Source organism: Phocoena phocoena, chromosome 3 (assembly GCF_963924675.1).
Source record: "Phocoena phocoena chromosome 3, mPhoPho1.1, whole genome shotgun sequence".
Classification (NCBI taxonomy): domain Eukaryota; kingdom Metazoa; phylum Chordata; class Mammalia; order Artiodactyla; family Phocoenidae; genus Phocoena; species Phocoena phocoena.
In genome coordinates, this window is record NC_089221.1 from 171,089,841 (window position 1) to 171,109,756 (window position 19,916).

Consider the following 19,916-nt stretch of genomic DNA (forward strand, 5'->3'; position numbering starts at 1 on the left):
TGTGTGTGCATGGTTCTATGTCATTTTATCACAGGTATAGTTTCATGTAACCACCACCACAATCTACATACAGAACTGTTCCATCACTATAAAGTAATTCGTTCATGCGACCTCTTTACTGTCTTACCTCTCCCCCATCACCACCCCATCTTCTAGCAACCTCTCTCCATTCAAGATCTTTTTGCTCAATTTTCCCCAGACTCTCCAGCTCTGGTTGCCTAGACAAGCTCTCCCCTACCCCTGTGTCCTCCCCTAGGGACCGTCGGAAGGTCACAGCCACGTAGGGGATCCATAGGGTGTCTGATGATCAAGGTGTGGGGAGGGATAAAGGGAAGGGATGGGGGTGGGTGGTGATCAAAAGCAGAGACCTGGAGTCCTGGAGAATCCAGAGAATAAAAGAGAGGACCAAGAGGGGTCAGGATGGGGACAGAGAGTTGGGGTTGATTGTTAAACCTCTCTGGAGTCTGAGAAACCTGGATTCGAGTTTGGCTTCTGTCATTTCCTACCTGAGCGGCCCTATGCCAGCTGGTTTCCCCACCTGTAAAATGTTTCCATACCTGTGAAACGTTTATGCAGAAGTGAAGCTGGGGGTGGGTGTTGCGGGGTGGATGGACGACTTCTGCTGCCCCCGCCCCACTCAGCCCCTCCGTCTGCCCCGCAGCTCAGAGCCCGACGGTGGCCGAGACCCTTCATCCCGCCTTCTCCGGAGTACAGCAGTACACAGGTAGGGAGGCAGCGCGGCCCCGCCCCGCGCGTGACCCTGCCCCTCGGCCCCCGGCGTCCTACCTGGGCTAGCCACGCCACGCCCCTAGCCACACCTAGCTATGGTCCCTGCCCTCAGAGCCGTCCTCTCATCCTACCTTCCCTCTTCTGCCTGTGCCTCCTACTTTGGGCCCAATCCCAGTTCTTGGCCTCCCCCACGCCCCGCCTCTCTTCAACATTTGGCCCTGCCCCTCATAACCTGCCTTTGGTACCGCCCCTCATGTCCTGCCCAGACTGACCCCGCCTCTGCCAGGGCCTCGCTCGGATCTCTGGCTTGTCTTCCTAAAGGCTGCCTTGGCCCCGCCCTCAGCCAGGGCCACGCCCACTCTGCTCTTCCCTGTTGCCTTGGCCCCTCCCTCCAATGCGACCACGCCCCTCCCAGACCCGTCCTCGAATATGACCACGCCCCCTTCTTCTTCCCTAGACGGGTCCTTGGCCTTGCCCTCAGACCGTCTCTCCCATGTGACCACACCCCTCCGCCTTCCCTAGACCCGGTCTTGGCCCCACCCTCAGCTGTGACCCCGCCCCTCACGTCTTAGCCCCGCCCCCACGCGCACCGGCTGCCCACTGGCCTCACGCCCGCTCCGCCCTGTGTCTCGCTCCCGGTCTCTGCAGCCATGTATCCCACCGCGGCCATCACGCCCATCGCGCACAGCGTCCCCCAGCCGCCGCCCCTCCTGCAGCAGCAGCAGCGAGAAGGTGAGGGGGCCGCGACCTCCCCTGGGCGCCAGCCCCGCCCTTTGACCGCCCCCCTCCACCTCCAGGACCCCCGGCTCGGCCTGGCCTCGGGGAACCGCTCGGCCTGGGGTCCGGACATACCTGGGTTCAAGCCCCGGCGTAGCCCATGGGTGTTTGGGGGGGCGACTGACTCTTCCTCTCTGAGCCTCAGTCTCCTCCTCCGGAAAGTGGGAATGGGGCTAGTCCCGACCCAGTAGGGATAGCAGTGACCCAGAACGGGATGATTCTCTGAAATTTTTTGGAGAGAATTTAGGGGGTGGCATGGTGAGGTATCTCGGGGCAAATGAGGCTTCCTCAGTAAAGTCAAGGGGGCGAGGAGTTAGATTCTGGAGTCGGAGGACCGGGATTCAAATCCACGCAGTTCTGACTTGTGAGCGTCATAAGGAAGGCACCTCACTGCTCCGGGCCTCAGTTTCCTCATCTGCCACTCAGGCGACCACCTTACTCCCCTTGCTGTGGAGTAAGCAGCGGCGGTTCCTGACACATGGTGGGCACTCAGCCAGGGAGGCCCTTCCTCTCCTTCATCCATCTAGTGGGGGTGGGAGCGGGGGCTGGGGAGAGGCAACCAACCAGAAAAGCCCCAAATCGCCCCACGACCTGGGAAGCTTGCGGGTGGCCTGGCCCGCAGACTGATTTCTGTGAGGCTCTGTTCAATTTCTCCCTTGCCCTGGGCCTGCAGGAAGGGGAACATTGGCAGGGTGCAGTGGAGAAAAGCTGGTCCCGATGCAGTCCGTGCTGCTGTAACAGGATGTATGCTTTCTGGAAAGTCACCTCAGTTTGCAGAACCTCACAACACCAACTACAAGGCTCGTGGGGGAAATGCGGTCGTGGTACAGCATTCAGAAACGTTGGCCGTGAGGTGCCAAAAAAGAAAAAAGATAAGATGCTAATGAAAACAGTAGCACAGTTTTACGCGTGTTAGATAGTTTAGAGATACCCGAAGAGGACAATAAATTTGGTACTTTATCTTGGAAAAGACCGCAAGTTTGCAGGGGGAAGTGGCATCCGAGGGGTTGCAGCATGTGAGTTACCTTGAAGTGATGGAAAGGCTTGTCTGAAATCAGACGGAGAGTCGGAACCCCAGACGGGGATGGGCCCTGCGCATAACATGCTAGGAGAACTGAGAAAGTTGGATGTTGAAGCTGTGTGTGTGTGTGTGTGTGTGTGTATGCGTGCGCGCGCGCACGCACACACACATTTTGCTTTCTTATGAGGTTCGGTGCAGCTGCGTGTGGTTTTCTGCATTCACCTAGTGTTTCTTGGAGATGAGATAGCACACAGACAAACACAAAATTCTTGTTTGCTCAAAACTGTTCCATAACATATCAGTTGTATGGGAACACACTTGCATTTTAAAAACAAGCATGTCAGGGAATTCCCTGGAGGTCCAGTGGTTAGGATTCGGCGCTTTCACCGCCGTGGCCCTAGGTTCAATCCCTGGTCGAGGAACTAAGATCCCACAAATCTCGGGGCACGGCCAAACAAACAAACAAAAACAAACAACAACAACAACGACAGCAACAAGAAGCATGTTGGCAGCACTGTGGTCCCCATCAGGAAGATAAGGGTGGATGTGGATGTGAATGTGTAATCTTGGATTTTGTATTTTCTGGGGTGGGGAATATTCATTGTGAGGGTGGGGGGATTCTCGGTGGTTTGAGGGCTACCTTTTTGGGGGGGGACCTGGGAGAAGGTTGTCTGTAGGTTTTGGATTAGAGGTAGGTTTGAGGACTGTTGATGACTTTGGATAATCAAGATTTTAAAATGCTATTATTATTTATGGTTCTTATATGAGCCATGACTGGGGATTACTGGGGGAGGGGATGATTCTGAGGGTTAGCTGTGCTTTAAAAAATTATTTCTGGTTGGTATAGCATATCATTTAAAAATTACCGGTGGTTTCAGGATATCTGGGGTTCGGGACTAGAGAATAATCTCTATTTTACTTGATTTTATTTTTGCATCATTTTTGAAATTATCCAAGGTTTTGAAAATTATCCAAGGTTTGGAGGGTTATCCAAGGCTTTGAAAAATATCTGGATATTTGGGGTTTAGGACCAGGCAATTACTAGTCTGATTTTATTCTGTGATCATCAGACTTTCAAAAAGGCATATTTCATTTTAAAACCAGTTTTAGAATTATGGAGTTATTGCAAAGACAGTACAGAGTGTCCGTATACCCTACGCCCAGTTCATCTGATTTCTATAAATGACCAGGAGTTTGAGGCTTCGGGATTTTCCGGGGTTGGGGTTGTATGGGATTTTTGGATTATCTGGGGTCTGGGATGGAAGAATTTATCTCAGTTGTGGAGGGTAGGGATCATACGAATTTTATAAGTTCTCTGGGGCCTGAGGATCATTAGAGGTTTGGAGTGTTTGAGTGTGGGATTTTATAGACAAGGGATTAGGGCTCCCGGCCTCCCCTTCCTGCCACTTCCATGCCTCTTCTTTCTGAGTGTCACGGGGCACCCCTCTCCCAACAGCTGGAGATGTCAGATGTGGGCTCCGGACCCGTGCCCCTCCCCCGGGGGTCCGCCTCCTCTCCTTGGGGGCTTTATGTCTTTCTCTCCCCCACCTACAGGTCCCGAAGGCTGTAACCTGTTTATCTACCACCTCCCCCAGGAGTTTGGAGACACGGAGCTGACGCAGATGTTCCTGCCCTTCGGCAATATCATCTCCTCCAAGGTGTTTATGGATCGGGCCACCAACCAGAGCAAATGTTTTGGTGAGTCCCTGCTGCGGGTGCCCCTTCCTGCTTGCCAGCCCTGTCCCATGCGCCCCTCGCCCTGGAATGGGGGTTGGGAGGGTGTGGTCAGCCATGAGACAGGTCTGGTCCAAAAGAATCCCTGGAGGTCCAGTGGTTAGGACTCCGTACTCTCACTGCCAAGGGCCGGATTCAATCCCTGGTGGGGGAATTAAGATCCCATAAGCCAAGCGGTGTGGCCAAAAAAGAAAAGAAAAGAAAAAGAATCACATTTATAATCAAAGTAAACACTTATTAAGCACCTACTGTGTGCCAAGCACTCACCATGCAGCATTTCTAAGACTCCTTTGTTCATTTATTCATCAACAAATAGACATATGGTACACCTACTGTGTGCCACCGCTCAGCATTGTGCCTGGCACACAGCAGTGCAAGAAGCCAACAAAAATCCCTGCCCTGAAAGCTCACAGTCTTGCCACTCTGCCTGTAGAACTTTCTCCGATGATAGAAATGCTCTACATCTCTGCTGTCTGAGCCGACCACCCCATGTGGTTGCTGAGCGCTTGAAATGTGGCCAGTGTGACCAAAGGACTGAATTTTTTATTTTACTTAATTTTAATGAATTTCAGTTGAAATAACCACCCATGGCCAGTGGCTGCCAACCAAATTGGAAAGCACAGGTCCAGGGGGAGGAGATGGAAATTAACAAATATAGGATATAGGCCAGGGAGTTATAAATGGTATAGACAAAAATAAAACTGGTAAGAAAATACAGACTGATAAGGAGGAGGCAACACTTCAACTGAGACCTGAATGATGAGGAGCCAGCCATGGGGTGTCTTGGAGAAGAGTGTTCTAGGCAGAGGGAACCACATGTGCAAAGGCCCTGGGGCAGGACAGTGCCTGGCATGTTGGAGCAACAGCGAGGAGGCCCGTGTGGCTGCAGCAGAGTGAGCAAGGGGGAGAGAGGGAGGAGGGGAGGGCAGGGAGGGGACAGGGCAGGTCGTGCAGGGCCTTGTGGGCTGTGGGGAGGACTTCCTTGTCCCCAGAAACAGAGGACATTAAGGCTCAGAGAGGCACGTAACTTGTCCAAAGTCACACGGCAGCAAAGAGGCAGAACCTAGGTTAGAACCAGTCTGTTTGACTCCAAAATCTGGGCTCTGAACCCACCCTGTCCTCTTGGAAGGGTCGACTTTTGACTATTTATTAAGCACCTCCTGTATATACTCATTATCCAACCATAAAAGGGAAGAATTATCCCAATTTACATGGGGAGGAAAGAGAGGCACAGAATGGTCAAGCGACATGCTTGAGGTCACACAGCAAGTTAGGGACACCACCCCCCCTCCAGTGCCCAGGCTCCCTCCTCTACATCCTGCTTCCAGGAAGAAGAAGGAAATTTCTGGAGGAAAACCTACTCTGTCACATTCAGCAGTCAGGGGGTCACATGCCTTCTCTGAGCCTCAGTTTCCTCCTCTATGTAATGGGAGGTGTGGGTGGTGTGAATACATCCACCCACCCCAGCTCCAGATTCCCCTATGGCTTCCCATGGGCCTCAGCCAGACCCCTCAGCCCTGACCCCACCATCTCTCTGCATGACCTCCCACCCAGCCTCTCCCATGGAGCTCAGGTATCCTGCCCCCAAATGCCCGCACATGCAGTCCTCTCCCCCTGGAGGACCTCCCCAGCCCCTGTGGTCTCTGCACAGTCCCCCAGGAAGTCTGTGAGGACCAACATGTGAGGGGCAGGAGTAGGGCCAGGTGGAGGGTGTCATGCTGGTGGAAGCTTAAGGCGGGGGTGGGGGAATGCTGGAGTGTTTCTGATGGCCCAGGGTGAGGGGGGGTCTGGGACTGGAAAGAGAGACAGAGACCAAAAGAGAAGAGACAGAAAGGGAGGAACAGAGAGAAGAAACACAAAGACACACACACACACACACACACACACACACACACACACACACACACACAAAGAGAGAAACAGAGAAACAGACAAGGACAGACAGACAGACACAGTCACATGGGCAGACAAGACCCTTGATGGATAGAGATCTCAGAGGAGGCACAGGGTGGGCATCCAGAGCCTCGAAGGAGGCAGGCATGGGGTCTGGGGAGGGAGAACATGGCCCTCCCGGGGCCCCCAGAGAGCCAGCCTGTCCCCCACGTCAGTTGGGAAGTCTCAGCAGAGCAGACCCCAGGTGAGGAGTGAGCGCCCCGTCCCGCAGGCACGCAAGCCCAGCGCGTGTCAGAACCAGGCCAGGGCTGCTGTGTGTGCTCTGCGAAGCCCTCACTCCTCCCTGGGCCGTCTGCCCCTGCGAGCGCACACCCCCGCCCCCAGGACCCCGCGAGCCGGGCAGCCAGGGCTGCAGCGCTGGAGCGAGCAGAGGACGCCCGCGTTGCCCTCCATCGTGGGTCCACCCCGGTCTCCGCAGGCTTCGTGAGCTTTGACAACCCGGCCAGCGCGCAGGCCGCCATCCAGGCCATGAACGGCTTTCAGATCGGCATGAAGAGGCTCAAAGTGCAGCTGAAGCGGCCCAAAGATCCGGGACACCCCTACTGACCGGCCCACAGCGCCCCGAGGCTGCGGGCTTGGCCCAGGTGAGCCGCCAGGCGGCCCCGCCCCTGCTCCCGCCCCCACCCCGGTCTTGTCCGCACCCCCTCCTCATTCTCCAAGCCCTCCCGAGGCTGGGGGGATGCTGCAAGAGGCTACAAGGAGCCCCCAGGTTTGGTTGACGGGGACAGAGCTGGACGAAGACACCCCCAATCCCCCCCCACCCCCCACCCCCGTGGTCAGGGCTGGAACCGGAGCAGTAGGATGGGGTTGGGGAGGGTAGTTAGGGAATCCTTCCTGGAGAAGGCTTTGAAGGATGAAAAGAAGTTCACCTGAGAGATGGGGCTTGGTCTGGGGTGGGGGCGGGCTCTGGGGAGGTGTTTCTGTCCTGTCCTAAGAATCTGTTCCCTCAGCTGGGCCCCTCTGGGAGCTCTTCATTTGGCATAATTCATACCCAGTGGGTTGATGGGAGAGTGGAATATTTGCCCCACCCGACAGCATGCGGCGGGGTGTGTGTGTCGGAAATCCCCTCGAACAAATGAGCAAATCCCCAAGAGTGTTTGTGCCATCAGAGTGAACACCTGTGTCAACTCATCGCTTCTTTGGGGAATGAGCCGTGAGCCTCAGGGGCCAATGGGGAAACTTATAAGTGAGCCCAAGCCTTGACAAGCCTCATCTGTGAAATGGGCCCGTGCCTGTGGCCTCCTCCAGGGGTCGTGGGGCGGATTCACAGGGCACTCGGTGTTTTCCCGGCTGAGCCCAGGACCAGCCACCTGGAAAGCTCTGGATAAGTCTTTTTGATATTTTCCTCTTAACCGCCGTCGCCATCATCATCACAGAGGCTCCTCTGGGGTCTGGTGCGAAGCAGGTGCTCAGTGAGGGGCTGCTCCCAGACCCTGCCGGGGCAGCACCCACAGATTCGAGGGTGTTCCGTCACCGGGTCGTGGGTCGTCGGGGGCGCGCTCGCGGAAATCCGCCACCAGAGGCCAACAACAGGATATCGGCGTGCTTTGAACATGCTGACGGCAAATCCTCACTAAGCACCTACTGTGCGCCAGACACTGTTTCCAGCACCACGAATGAACAGAAATGGGGGTGGGGAACTGCTTCGTGGAGCTTCAGGGGCAGGGAGCTGGGAAGAGGAGGCAGAAAGAAATGTTTGTCCCCAGTGGCCGGATGAGGACACGGGCTTGGCGACCCTCGGTCCCTTCCAAGCCGGGTGTGTCAGCCTCCAAACCCCGAAATGGACTCTTTCTGCAAAGGTGGGGGCCCTTGGGTTCCCAGACCCCAGCCTGGCCAGGGCAGGGGGGTGGGTGGGAGGTGATGTCGTCGGCCGACGTGACTCTCCCGCTCCCAGCGCCGCGCCCTAACGCCCCTCCCTTCTCCGCCAGGTGAGGGGCCTTCCCACTTCCAACCGATCCAGGACTTTTACGTAAATTACAACTGAGTTTGGACACCAGCCCCCCCTTCCCCCCTGACCCCCTCCCCATAATGTGAAACGCTGCCCAAGGCCACATGGAATGGGGAGGGGGCTTCATGGTCTGCGGGGGACTTCTGAGTTGGGGGCCAAGGGGTTCACTGCCCCCTCCTGGGAGATTTCCTCGCTCCCACCTTCCTCCCACACACACAACCTTCGTGGCTTCCCCAAATGAAATCTCAACTTTTCCTATATATATATATGCATATATATATAGAGCTATAGACAGTATATATATTTTTTGAGTATAGATCAAGGGACCAAACTTTTCCGACTTCCTTCCATCCAAGAGAAGGTGACCCTGGGCCGGTCACTCAGCAGGGACGCTCAGAAGGGCTGAGGCTGGCGGGGCAGCCCAGTGTCCCCCACCTCCCGCTGTCATGTCAGACCAGGGCGCCGGCCAAGCACCGGGAATCATCAGCCAACGCGATATACCTCCAGGACTTCTGACACCCCCCTCCCCCCGCCATCGACGATTCTCGCGAGCCTGTGGGCTCAGCCGGCTTCAGTGTCCCTGGTCCTAGCTGCAGCTTCTGGAACCCCCATCCCCTTCGTTCCAGGGCCCTGCCTTCCCCAGTTGTAGGCACAAAACAGACCCCTTGGCCTCTCCCACCCTCTCCCCTCCCCAGTCATAGCCTTACTCATGTGACCAATAGCCCTTAGCTTTCCGTCGGGGACAGACAGGGTCGGGGGAGCCCCCCACCCCTGGAGCCCCTTCCCAAGGGTAGGCGGCCACCCTCCCTGCCTTTGGATCACCAGCCTGGAATTCACAATCTCATGACCAAGATCGCCACGTGCACTGGACAAGCCCAGCTTGCACGGGCTCAGCATCCCTTCACCGGAGATACCTCTACAAAGTTTTTTTTGTTTTTTTAATCTTTCTGAGCAGGTACAAAGAAGAAAAGAAATGGGGGGAAAAAATCAAACGACAGTGGATTTTTGTTTCCTAGTTGGGGTGGGGAGGGAAATCCTGTGGGGTGCCTCTGTATAGCTACCCAAACCGTGAAAACCCCCCTTGAAGCACAGAGTCAAGTTCGGTTTTTTTTTTGTTTTTGTTTTTGTTTTTTGGACATCCGGTGGGGCCTCGCGCCAGACGAGGCACCAGTGAACTTCATAAACTCAAGAAAAAAAATTTTTTTGAAAAGAAAAACAAAGCATTCCCTTTTGTTTCTACCAAAATGTGTTGACCGACCCAGAAAAAAAAAAAAAAAGAAAAAAGAAATAGCAAAAAAAAAAGAAAAAAGAAAAAAACAAGAAAAAGAAAAAATATCTTCTGACCAACCTGTTTCGATATTCCAGAGTTTGATAATTGTTCCGAGACCCTGTCTAGTGCGCCTGTGTCCTGTGCGTCTGCGTGTGCGTGCGCGTGTGCTCAGGGGTGGCGGGGCCTCGGCCGTGTCTGTCCCGCCCAGCCCCCGCCAGGCCTGCTTAGGAGTGCGTGCTGGCGTGCAGTGGCGTGTGTCCTCTGGTCCATGTTTACCGGCTGTAAATACCATTTTTATACTCCACATCAAAGACCTATGTGATTTGTACGATGTACTTTATTTCTGCTACAAGTAATTTCATGAAGTTCAACTTGCAAACCGACTTTTGGAGACAAACCGCGCCACACACACACGCACACAGAGAGAGAAAGAAAGAGGAGAAAAAGACTTGGAGGGAACTTTGGGTTGACTTGGTTTGAATCTCGAGGTCCCTGTCACTGTGGCGTGTTTCAGGTGAGAAGCTGCAGACTTCATCTTCATGTCCAAAACGCCTCTCTTTGGTCTGGAGAAACTGAAAGTTTATTTAATAAAAATTTTACTTGCTAAAGGACTGGGTCCTCTCTCATTTGCCCTCTCTTGTCGAAAAAGACGAAGTACATCTGCCGGATCGGGTGCCTGGGCTAGAGATAAATCGGTTTTAGAGTGAAGGGGTGCGGGAGGAAAAGGGTCTGACATTCCCATGGCCGGGATTCGGACGGATTCATCCAGACATTGAAGAAATGGAGCGTTCCTTCTCAAGAAGAGCCGGTGCCTGTGTTTGTTGATTCACACATTCATTCATTCATTCAACAAACGTTTATTGAACGGCTACTGAGTGCCTGACCCTGTGCTGGCCACCAGGGACGCAGCAGTGACCAGATAGTTCTGGGCTCTGCCCTCAAGGACACTCACTATTCATTACACATTTTTGCCATTGGGGTAAAAATTCATGCAACATAAATTTCACCATTTTTACCATTTCAAAGTGTACAATTCAGTGTATTAAGTACATTCACAAGGTTGCGCAACCATCACCCCTATCTAGTTCCAGAAGGTTTTCATCACCTCAAAAAGAAGCTCCGTCCCCGTGAGCAGTCACCCCCGCCCCGTTCCCCTCCCCCAGCCCCTGACAACCATGAATCCACTCTCTGTCTCTGCAGATTGGCCTGTTCTGGACGTTTCCCATCGGTGGAATCACACCCTGTGTGTCCTTCTGTGTCTGGCTTCTCTCACTGAGCATCGTGTTCTCGGGGTCCATGCACATGGTAGCGAGGGTCAGGGCTTCTCTCCTTTTCATGGCTGAGTGATGCTCCCGTGTGTGGGCCCTTGGTTCCACCTTTTGGCCATTGTGAATCATGCTGCTGTAATTATTCGTGTGCATGTTTCTGTCTGAACATCCGTTTCAGTTCTCTCAGGTACATACCTAGGAGTGGAATTGCTGGGTCCTGGTAACTGTGTTCCCAGCAGCAACACGTGAGAGTTCCTGTTTCTGCACATCCTCACCAATACTTGTTACACAATAGATTTGAGTTGGAATGTTGAGGGAGAAATCCCCGCATTGGACCTGACACAGTCAAGGACCCAGAAATGTACCGAAGAGGTGAGACCTGGAGGAGATAAGATCTAAGAGATGATGTGGCTTTGGCTGAAAGAACAAAGCAGTTTGAGGCCCCTGTCCCACCCCAGTGAAAGTCTCAGAGGTCCTAAAGAGAAAAATTCCTGAGAGCTGGGATGGGGAACCGTGGGCTCCAGGGTAAAATCCTGGAGTAGGGGTGTGAGTAGCGGGGGATGGCCACACCAAAGCTGAGCCTTTCCAAATTCATGGGAGGGGTACTAACCACTCGATTTAATGAGCTACTTAATATCCTGCCAGGGGCTTTGCAGAAACGATGTCTTTTAATCTTACCAAGGACTCATCCCATTTTACAGTTGAGGAGACTGAGGCTCAGAGACAGGAAGTGCTTTGCTCCAGCTCCAGCAGAGAGAACGAGGCCCATCTGGAGTGGGAGCTGGAAAGGTGAGTCTGAGTCCACCTGGAAGGGTTTTCCAGGTGGAAGGAACAGCCCGGGCAAAGGCTCAGAGGCTTGGCATGTTGTGGTCATTGGATCATTGGCTAAGACCACAGCACTGGGTGAAGAGATGGATGCAGAGATGACAGGGGCTGGGTTACAGAGGTTCTTTTGCGACTGAGCACCTTCTGTGTGCCGGACCTTGTCCCCGCCCACCCAAGGTTTCAATCAAGGAGAAAGTACTTTTGGACAAAAAATCAAAAGTAACCTATCCCCACAAGAAAAAGTAATTCTCAAGTATGCTAAAAGTTGTAATCACAATGAGACCAGCAAATCTGGGAGAATTTTTATTTTATTTGGCCGTGCCACGTGGCATGAGGGATCTTAGTTCCCTGGCCAAGGATCGAACCCGTGCCCCCTGCAGTGGAAGCATGGAGTCCTAACCACTGGACCACCAGGGAAGTCCCTGGGACATTATCTTGATGTCAGTTTGGAGCTACAGAGGATTTTGAGCAAGGGAGGGGTGTGATCAGGTTGGGGTGTTAGGAGGATACCTGGGTGACCTCTGTGCCACTGGTGGGGTGTAAATTGGCACTCTGGAGAACATGGGCAGAATAATATTCCTACCAAGCATTTATTAAGCACTTACTATTTGCCAAGCATTGTTTCAAGCCTGTGTCATCCAATATAGTAGCTACTAGCCACCTGTGGCTATTTACATTTCAATCCATTTATCAAATTATTACTTTACTTCCCTCAGTCACATTTCAAGGGCTCAAGAGTCACACATCCATCACTTGGGAAGTTCTCTCGGACAACACTAGCCTCAACATTTTACACGACATAACTCAACCTGCCACAGCCTTGTGAGGTATGTCCTATTAATGGCCCCACTTTATGAGCCAGTAAACTGAAGCCCAGAGAGGTTAAGTGACCTCCCCGAGGCTGCACAGCAGTAATTGAACCCAGCCTCTCAGGCTGGTCTCTTAACCACTATACTATCCCAATTCCCTGTCCTGTGTGGTGGCTTCAATTTGAATGTATTGTTATTCAAGTTGTTATTTGCGATAGTCCAATTTAAGCTTTTAAATTTAACTCAAAGTCAGGGAATTCCCTGGCGGTCCAGTGGTTAGGACTTGGCGCTTTCACTGCTGGGGCCCGGGTTTGATCCCTGGTTGGGGAACTAAGATCCCTCAAGCCTTGCAGCGCACGAAAAATAAAAAAAAGTACATAAATAAATTTAACTCAGAGTCATTAAACATTTAGAATGTGCACCCGTGCAAAACAGAGATTCGGCCTGAGAAGAATAGGGTTGTGCTTGGGATGGCTGAGCCCTGGCTGTCATGTAGGTGTTCATCCAGGGGGAATAGGCTAAGTGACACCCAGGGCATATGAGTTAGCTGTTGCTGCGTGACAAATTAACCCCCCACCCCGAAATTTAGCTGCTTAAAACCCTACGCATCTATTATTTCACCCAGTTTCTATGGGTCAGGAATCCAGGAGTAAATTAGCTGAGGGCTTCTGGCTCAGGGTCCCTCAGGAGGTCACAGTCAAGACATCAGCCAGGGCTGCCTCATCTGAAGGCTCGACTGGGGCTGGAGGAGCTGCTTCCAAGCTGGTTCCCTCCCATGGCTGTTGGCTGGAGGCCTCAGTTCCTCACCACGTGGACCTCGCCATAGGGCTGCTCATGACGTGGCAGCTGGCTTCCTCTAGAGAGAGTGTGGTCCAATGTGGGGGTGGTGGTGGTGGTGGTGAGAGAGCTAGAGAGAGAGAAAGAAGAATATATATATTTAAAACATTCTCTCTGAGGACGTGTATATGATTGTAAGAATGAGAAGATGGGACTTCCCTGGTGGTCCAGTGGTTAAGACTTCGCCTTCCAATGCAGGGCATGCGGGTTTAATCCCTGGTTAGGGAGCTGAGATCCCACATCCCTCATGGGCAGGGAACCAAAGCATAAAACAGAAGCAATATTGTAGCCATTTCAATAAAGACTTTAAAAATGGTCCACATCAAAAAAAAAATCTTAAAAAAAAAAAAAAAGAATGAGAAGGAAAGGCTAGACGTGGACTTCCCTGGTGGTGCAGTTGTTAAGAATCCGTGTGCCAATGCAGGGGAAACGGGTTCAAGCCCTGGTCCGGGAAGATCCCACATGCCACAGAACAAATAAGCCCGTGTGCCATAACTACTGAGCCCATGTGCCACAACTACTGAAGCCCGTGTGCCTAGAGCCTGTGCTCCACAACAAGAGAAGCCACTGCAATGAGAAGCCCACGCACCACAACAAAGAGTAGCCCCTGCTCGCCTCAACTAGAGAAAGCCCACACACAGCAATGAAGACCTAATTCAGCCAAAACTAAATAAGTAAATAAATAAATTTATTAAAAAAAAAGAAAAGGCTAGAAGTGTATTCACCAGAATGACGACGGGGTGGCTTTGGGGGGAGTGAAGAATTAGAGGCCAAGATTAAGCAGAGTTGAACCTCAGCTGCAATCTTTACAAGGTGAATATATTTAGTTATTTTTCAGGAAATTAATAATTAGGTTTAAATACTTTTTTTTAAAGATGAAAGAATGGGAAAGACAGGTGTGAGAGTTATTTGGGGGAAGGTACCTACATGTAACTCAACTGCTCCACTGCCCTTCGGAGAGACCCTCAGAGCAAGGAATGGGGTGGGGCAGCCAACAGCCAGCGAGGAACTGAAGTCTACCAGCAACCACATAGGCTTGGAAGCAGATCCTGCCTCAGTCGAGCCTTCAGATGAGACCCCAGCCCAGCACAACACCTTGATTGCAGCCTGTGGGAGACCCTGAAGCAGAGGACCCAGCTGAGCACCCCAGATTTCTGGAACTGAGATAATAAATGTTTTAAGCCACAAAGTTTTAAGGTAATTCATCATGCAGCAATGGTAACTAACACATCAGCAAAACCTCATCAACTACAACGACAGAAACTACAAAGTATGAGGAATAAACCTCAGAAAAATCTGCAGAGAGAAAACGGTAACATTTTACTGATATACATTTTTTAAAAAAACAACCAACAAACAAAAAACCAAAAAACAGACAAGTGGTGAAGTGGATGACGGAGGTACCCAGGGCAACTCACGATCTTAAAGGATCAGTTCTCTCCCTGATGAACCTTGAACATCATCACAGTTCAGATCCTTGCAATAGTTTCCTTGGAAGTGGATAAACCGATTCTCAAGTTCATGTGCATAATTGAATTGTAAGCGAAGCAAGGCTGGAATGTACCAAAATGAATGACTGTTTATTGAGCATATACTATGTGCCAGGCACTGTTCCCAGTGCTTTAGTTATTAGGGTTAACTCATTTAATCACCGCAGCAACCCCAGGTGGTCAGATCTAGTTCACAGATAGATAATGGAAATACAGAGAGGTTGGGTGGCTGGCTGCAGAGCCTGCCCACTGGACCTCTACGCCACACTACCCTATACAACAGTAAGACCCATTATAAAGCTACAGTAACTAAAATAGCAGGTCATCGGTGCCTGTCCTGTTTTATTTACTCTTCTATTCCCTAGAGCCAAGCACATAGTATCTGCTCGCTAAATGTCCTAAAAATCATAGTGCTTAAGTCTGGAGGCTTGAGCTTAAGTCTGGAGACTGCCCAGGGTTTGAATCCCAGTTATGACATTTATGAGACCAGTGGCCGATCTCTCTTCAGCTCAGTCCCCCCCACCTCTGGAAAATGAGTCTAATCGGGCACGCTTCTGAGGGCTGTTGTGGGGATGAACGAGTTAATATTTACAAAGCCCAGAGTAAGCACTACAGAAGTGTCAAAATAAATCAATCCCGCGGAAAATTCACTTTCCAGAGGCTTCGCTGCTGGCCACCAGCAGGGGGCAGCAGAGACTCACGCCTTCGTTCAGTAGTACTGGAGCCTTCACTTGAAATGCCACAAGCATATATTGAGCACCCAACGTGTGCCGCGCGCGCGCTGGGGGCTGGATGAGGTGGTGAGGAGATCCCTGGGCTCTCTCCTGGGACATAAAAGCTACCTTTCCCAAATTTCTTAGCCCGTCCCTTAAAGCCTGTGGGATCAGCCCCACCTCCCTTCTGCCCCCTCCTCTCTCCAGATTGAATGTGGTCCAGCTGCCAGGCCATTGCACGTGCGGTTTCCCACGCCGGGAAACCCTCCTACCCTGGAGTTCTGAGGCGCTGGGTTGGGGTGGAGGCACAGGTAATCTTCCGAGCACAGGGAACGGTACTGGCCAAGGTGTAGAGTTGGGAATGACCCGGGCCCTAGTGACAGAACAGGCAGCCCTTCAGCCTGGTTGGCCTCAAAGCTACACAGAGGATGCAAGCAGGGCACGTGGTGGTCAAACAGGGTGTCACTGGACAGATGTGAGGGCCATGAGGACAGAGACCGGCATGCTCACATCTGGGTCCTCAGTTTTTGCTGAGCTATTCAAGGTGTGCATGCCCTTGAACAACCTCATTCTCTTTCCAAGCCTCAGTTTCCTCATCTGTAAAATACTATGCACCATCCAGGATTGTTGATACGATCAAGAAGGTTAATGCACACGAATAACAGCCGTTGTCATTATAATATAACATTGAGAGAAGGCAACACAGGATCTCCCGAATCAGAAACGTGAACTCTCGGACATCACTCCTACTGGATTCGAACGTCAACAGGCATTTACTGAGCGCCTGCGGTTTGCCGGGCGCAGCTGTAGGTAGTTACTGGAGACACAGCCGGGAACAAAATGCACCCAAACACCCCCTGACCACGCCCCCAGCGCATCGCCCCGCCCCAGACCCGCCTCCTCTCCGCCCCCTCTTTCCTGAGCCTACCAGAACGAGGTAGAGGTGGAGGTTATCTACATATTCATGAGCCCATCAGCCAATCCACAGCCTGAACTCAGGCCTGTCTTTGGAGCCTGGGTGATTGTGACGTCAGGAGTGACGCAGTCAGTGATACTTAAAGGCGCAGTAACCTCCTATAGAGTAGGGAGTTTGGAACAGATTTAGAGGGACACACACCTGCGTCTCTTTGGGGGTCTGTACAATACAGGTTGGGATGTGCGAGGCATAGAAACCAACTCAGACTAATAGCACCGAAAGAGTGTTGCTTTCGTGGGTGAAGTCAGGGATGCGTTTGGCGCGCGCACTCCCTGCCAGGCACTTGTCCAGCGCTGGGTTCTTGCCTGGAGCTGGAGCTTCAGCACCGGGGGTCGCGGACAGCTCCAGGGCCCAGGCAGAGGGCCCTGAGTGGGTGGGTGTGCGGGTGTGTAGAGGGCTCTGGGGACAGGGTCCAAAAAGAGCCCTAGGCCCTCAGCCAGACCACGGGAACAAGGGCCTACTCTCTCTGCCTGTCTGCCCCCCTATCCAAGCCTCAAAGGAGCCCAGCCCCCCAGATCTATGAATCCACCTGACATCTCCAGGCGGATGTTCATTAGGTCGAAACTGTTCCTGGTCCCCAGCCCTGCTGCTCCCACGTCGTCTCCATGTCTGCAGATGGCAGTTCCATCCTTCCAGGTGCTGGGGACAGATATCTTGATGTTATCCTTGACTTCTTGCTTGCTCACTCCATAACCAATCTGTTAGGAAGTCCTGTCGCCTCTGCCTTCAAAAGTCTATCTTAAAAAAAAAAAAAAGTCTATCTTAAATCTGCGCACTTCTCCCCCCACCTCTGCCTCCCCTTGACGCAGCCCTAGGATCTCCCACCTGGACCAGCTCAGTCTCCTCCATGGAGGCCCTCGGCTCCAGTCCTCACCGGCGTCCCCCCGTCTGTCCTCCCCGAAGTAGCCACCAGGGGGCGCCTGTGAGCACCTGAGTCACGCCCTGCCTCTCCTCTGCCCACAGCCCTCCAGGGTCCCACCTTCCTGGGGGTAAAAGCCCAAGTCCTTCCCGCGGCCCACAAGGCCCTGCACGGCCTGCCCCATCCCCTCCCTGCCCTCCCCTCCTCCCTCTCTCCGCCTCGCTCACTCTGCCCCAGACACACTGTCCTCTTCGCTGATCTTCCACCATGCCAGGCATGGCTCTGCCTCAGAGTCTTTGCACTGGCTGAGCCCTTTACCTAGAACCCTCTTTTCCCTGGATATCACCTCCTTTCCACTCACAGCGAGTGGGGGTGGGATAAGTTAGCAGGGGGCTAACTTTCAGGCATCACAGGCCCTGTAGACCTGGTAGAGATATTGGTCTCTATCCCAAAGGCAATAGGGAGCCATGGAGTGTTTTATAGGAGGGAGAGGTGAGACAATCACATCTGCATCTTTTAGTTTCCCTCTGGCTGTTGTGTGAAGAGCAAACTGCCCACTATGTAAATAGAGGAGGCTTGTGCCGGCTCCCAGGCGGGCAATGGTGTGGCTTAGATGAGGCCAGGGCCCCCCAGAATTCCCCTTGGGAGAATCTGGGGTCTGCCTTGATTGTGCTATGTCCCCCAGAGCTCAGTACAGGACCTGGCATACAGCAGGTGCTCAATAAAAGTCTGAGGAAGGAACGAAAGAAGGAAGGAATGTCCCATGCCCAGAACCCTGGCTTGGAGACATCTGACATTGCGTTGGGACCTCACAGCAAAGCCGCGAGGAGGACATCATTGGATCCACTGTACAAATGGGGAAATTGAGAGTCAAAGAAAGAAATATGCCTGAGCAAACCCCAGGTCAAGGCCTCTGGTGGTAATGGAAGGTTTCCAGGGGGAGGTGGCATTTGAGTGGGGCCTGGAAAGACAGGGATGAAGGTCAAGGGCCAGAGGAGGGCACTCTTGGCTACAGGAAAGGCATGAGCGAGCGTCACGTCGTGCGATGGTAGGAGGATGAAATCCAGCTGGAAACCTGATGGAGAGATTGTGCAGGGCTGGAGGTCGGGTAAAAAGGTCCTGAGCTGGGAAGGTCTGTCCGGTGCAGAGAAAAGAGCTTCCGTATCTGCCCCGCGCCCAGACTGGGGAGTCACCCCCTCCCCTTGAGTGTGGGAGGGGCCTGCGACTTGCTCTAACCAACGGAATATGCGAAGGTGATGGCGTCACTCCCACGGTTAGGTTACTTTTTCCTCCCTTGTGGTCTTTCCAATTGTAGTTAAATACATGTAGCATAAAATTTACCATTTTAACCATTTTAGGAGTACAGCTCAATGACATTAAGTACATTCATATAATTTATAATATAAGCCTTTAATGCTATGATTTTTCTCCTAAGCACTGTTTTAGCTACATCTCACAAATTTTCATTTTCATTTTCATTGAATAAAAAGTATTTTCTCATGGCTCTTTCATATAGGTTAGTAAGAAGTTTATGGTTTAATCTCCAAATCTTTGGAGATTTTTTTCACATAGCTTTCTGATTTTTTTTTTCACATAGTTACTGATATCTAGTTTAATTTTGTTACATACTTTGGATGATTTGACTTTTCTTAAATTTAAGGTTCGTTTTATGACCTACCTTGGTGCGTATGATTAAAGAATATGGTCTATCTTGTTGAAGGTCCCATGTTAACTTGAAAAGGATGTATATTCTGCTGTTGTTGGGTGGAGTGTTCTAGAAATGCCATTTCAAGTTGGTTGATAATGTTGTCAAGGTCTTCTAGTTCTTTGCAGATTTTCTGTCTACTTTTTCCACCAACTGCTGAGAGCATAGTTTGAAGTCTCCAAGTATAATTGTAGATCTGTCACTTTTCCTTTCATCTTTATCAGTTTTTGTTTTGTGCGTCTTGACTGTATATTGTTGGATTGTTTGCTGGTTGTATGTGGTGAGACGCATACACATTCAAGATGGGTAAATTGGCCCTTTTATCATATACGTCCCTTGCTATGATGTCTGCTTTGTCTGCTTTTAAATTTTTATTTATTTTTTTATTTTATTTTTGGCTGCACGTGGGCTTCCTCTAGTTTCGGTGAGCGGGGGCTACTCTTCGTTGCAGTGCGCGGGTTTCTCATTGCAGTGGCTTCTCTTGTTGCGGAGCACGGACTCAAGGCACGCGGGCTTCAGTAGTTGTGGCGCACGGGTTTAGTTGCTCCGTGACATGTGGGATCTTCCCGAAACAGGGCTCGAACCCATGTCCCCTGCATTGGCAGGCGGGTTCTTAACCACTGCGCCACCAGGGAAGCCCCCCAGTATATTTTAAATGACTATTTTCTTGGTATATTTCCCCCATCCTTTTAGTCTTATCTATGTCTTGGTATTTAAAACGGGTGTCTTGCTAATCATGAATTTCCTCAGCTTTTGTTTGCTGGAAAAGCCTTTATTTCTCCTCCATATTCAAATGATATTTTCACTGGGTATAAGCTTCTGGATGGACAGTCTTTTCCTATCAGCACTTTAAAGACATCCTTTTTTTTTCACAGTTAAGTCTGTGATCATTCTTGCCTTTGCCCCTCTGTAAGCCATGTGTCTTTTTCTCCTCAGCTGCCTTCAAGAATTTTCTCTTCATTTTCAAATTTCTGCATTTTGAGTATGACATGTCTGGCTATG

At 51.6% G+C, this 19,916-nt stretch overlaps 1 protein-coding gene across 10 annotated transcripts in view; it reads left to right on the forward strand.

Annotated features, from left to right (window-relative positions):
- Positions 1–6,760, forward strand: part of CELF5 (CUGBP Elav-like family member 5) — a 45,056-nt gene extending 38,296 nt beyond the window's left edge. For 2 of the 10 annotated variants that reach the window (XM_065873189.1, XM_065873191.1), the window contains 4 exons: positions 662–745; positions 1,378–1,461; positions 4,082–4,165; positions 6,633–6,760. In XM_065873189.1, coding sequence (XP_065729261.1) covers positions 662–745; positions 1,378–1,461; positions 4,082–4,165; positions 6,633–6,760 — 380 coding nt within the window. Of the gene's footprint in view, positions 1–661; positions 746–1,377; positions 1,462–4,081; positions 4,226–6,632 lie in introns of all 10 variants that reach the window. The other 8 variants (XM_065873190.1, XM_065873192.1, XM_065873193.1 and 5 more) reach the window with 5 other exon arrangements.
- The last annotated feature ends 13,156 nt before the right edge of the window (positions 6,761–19,916 follow it).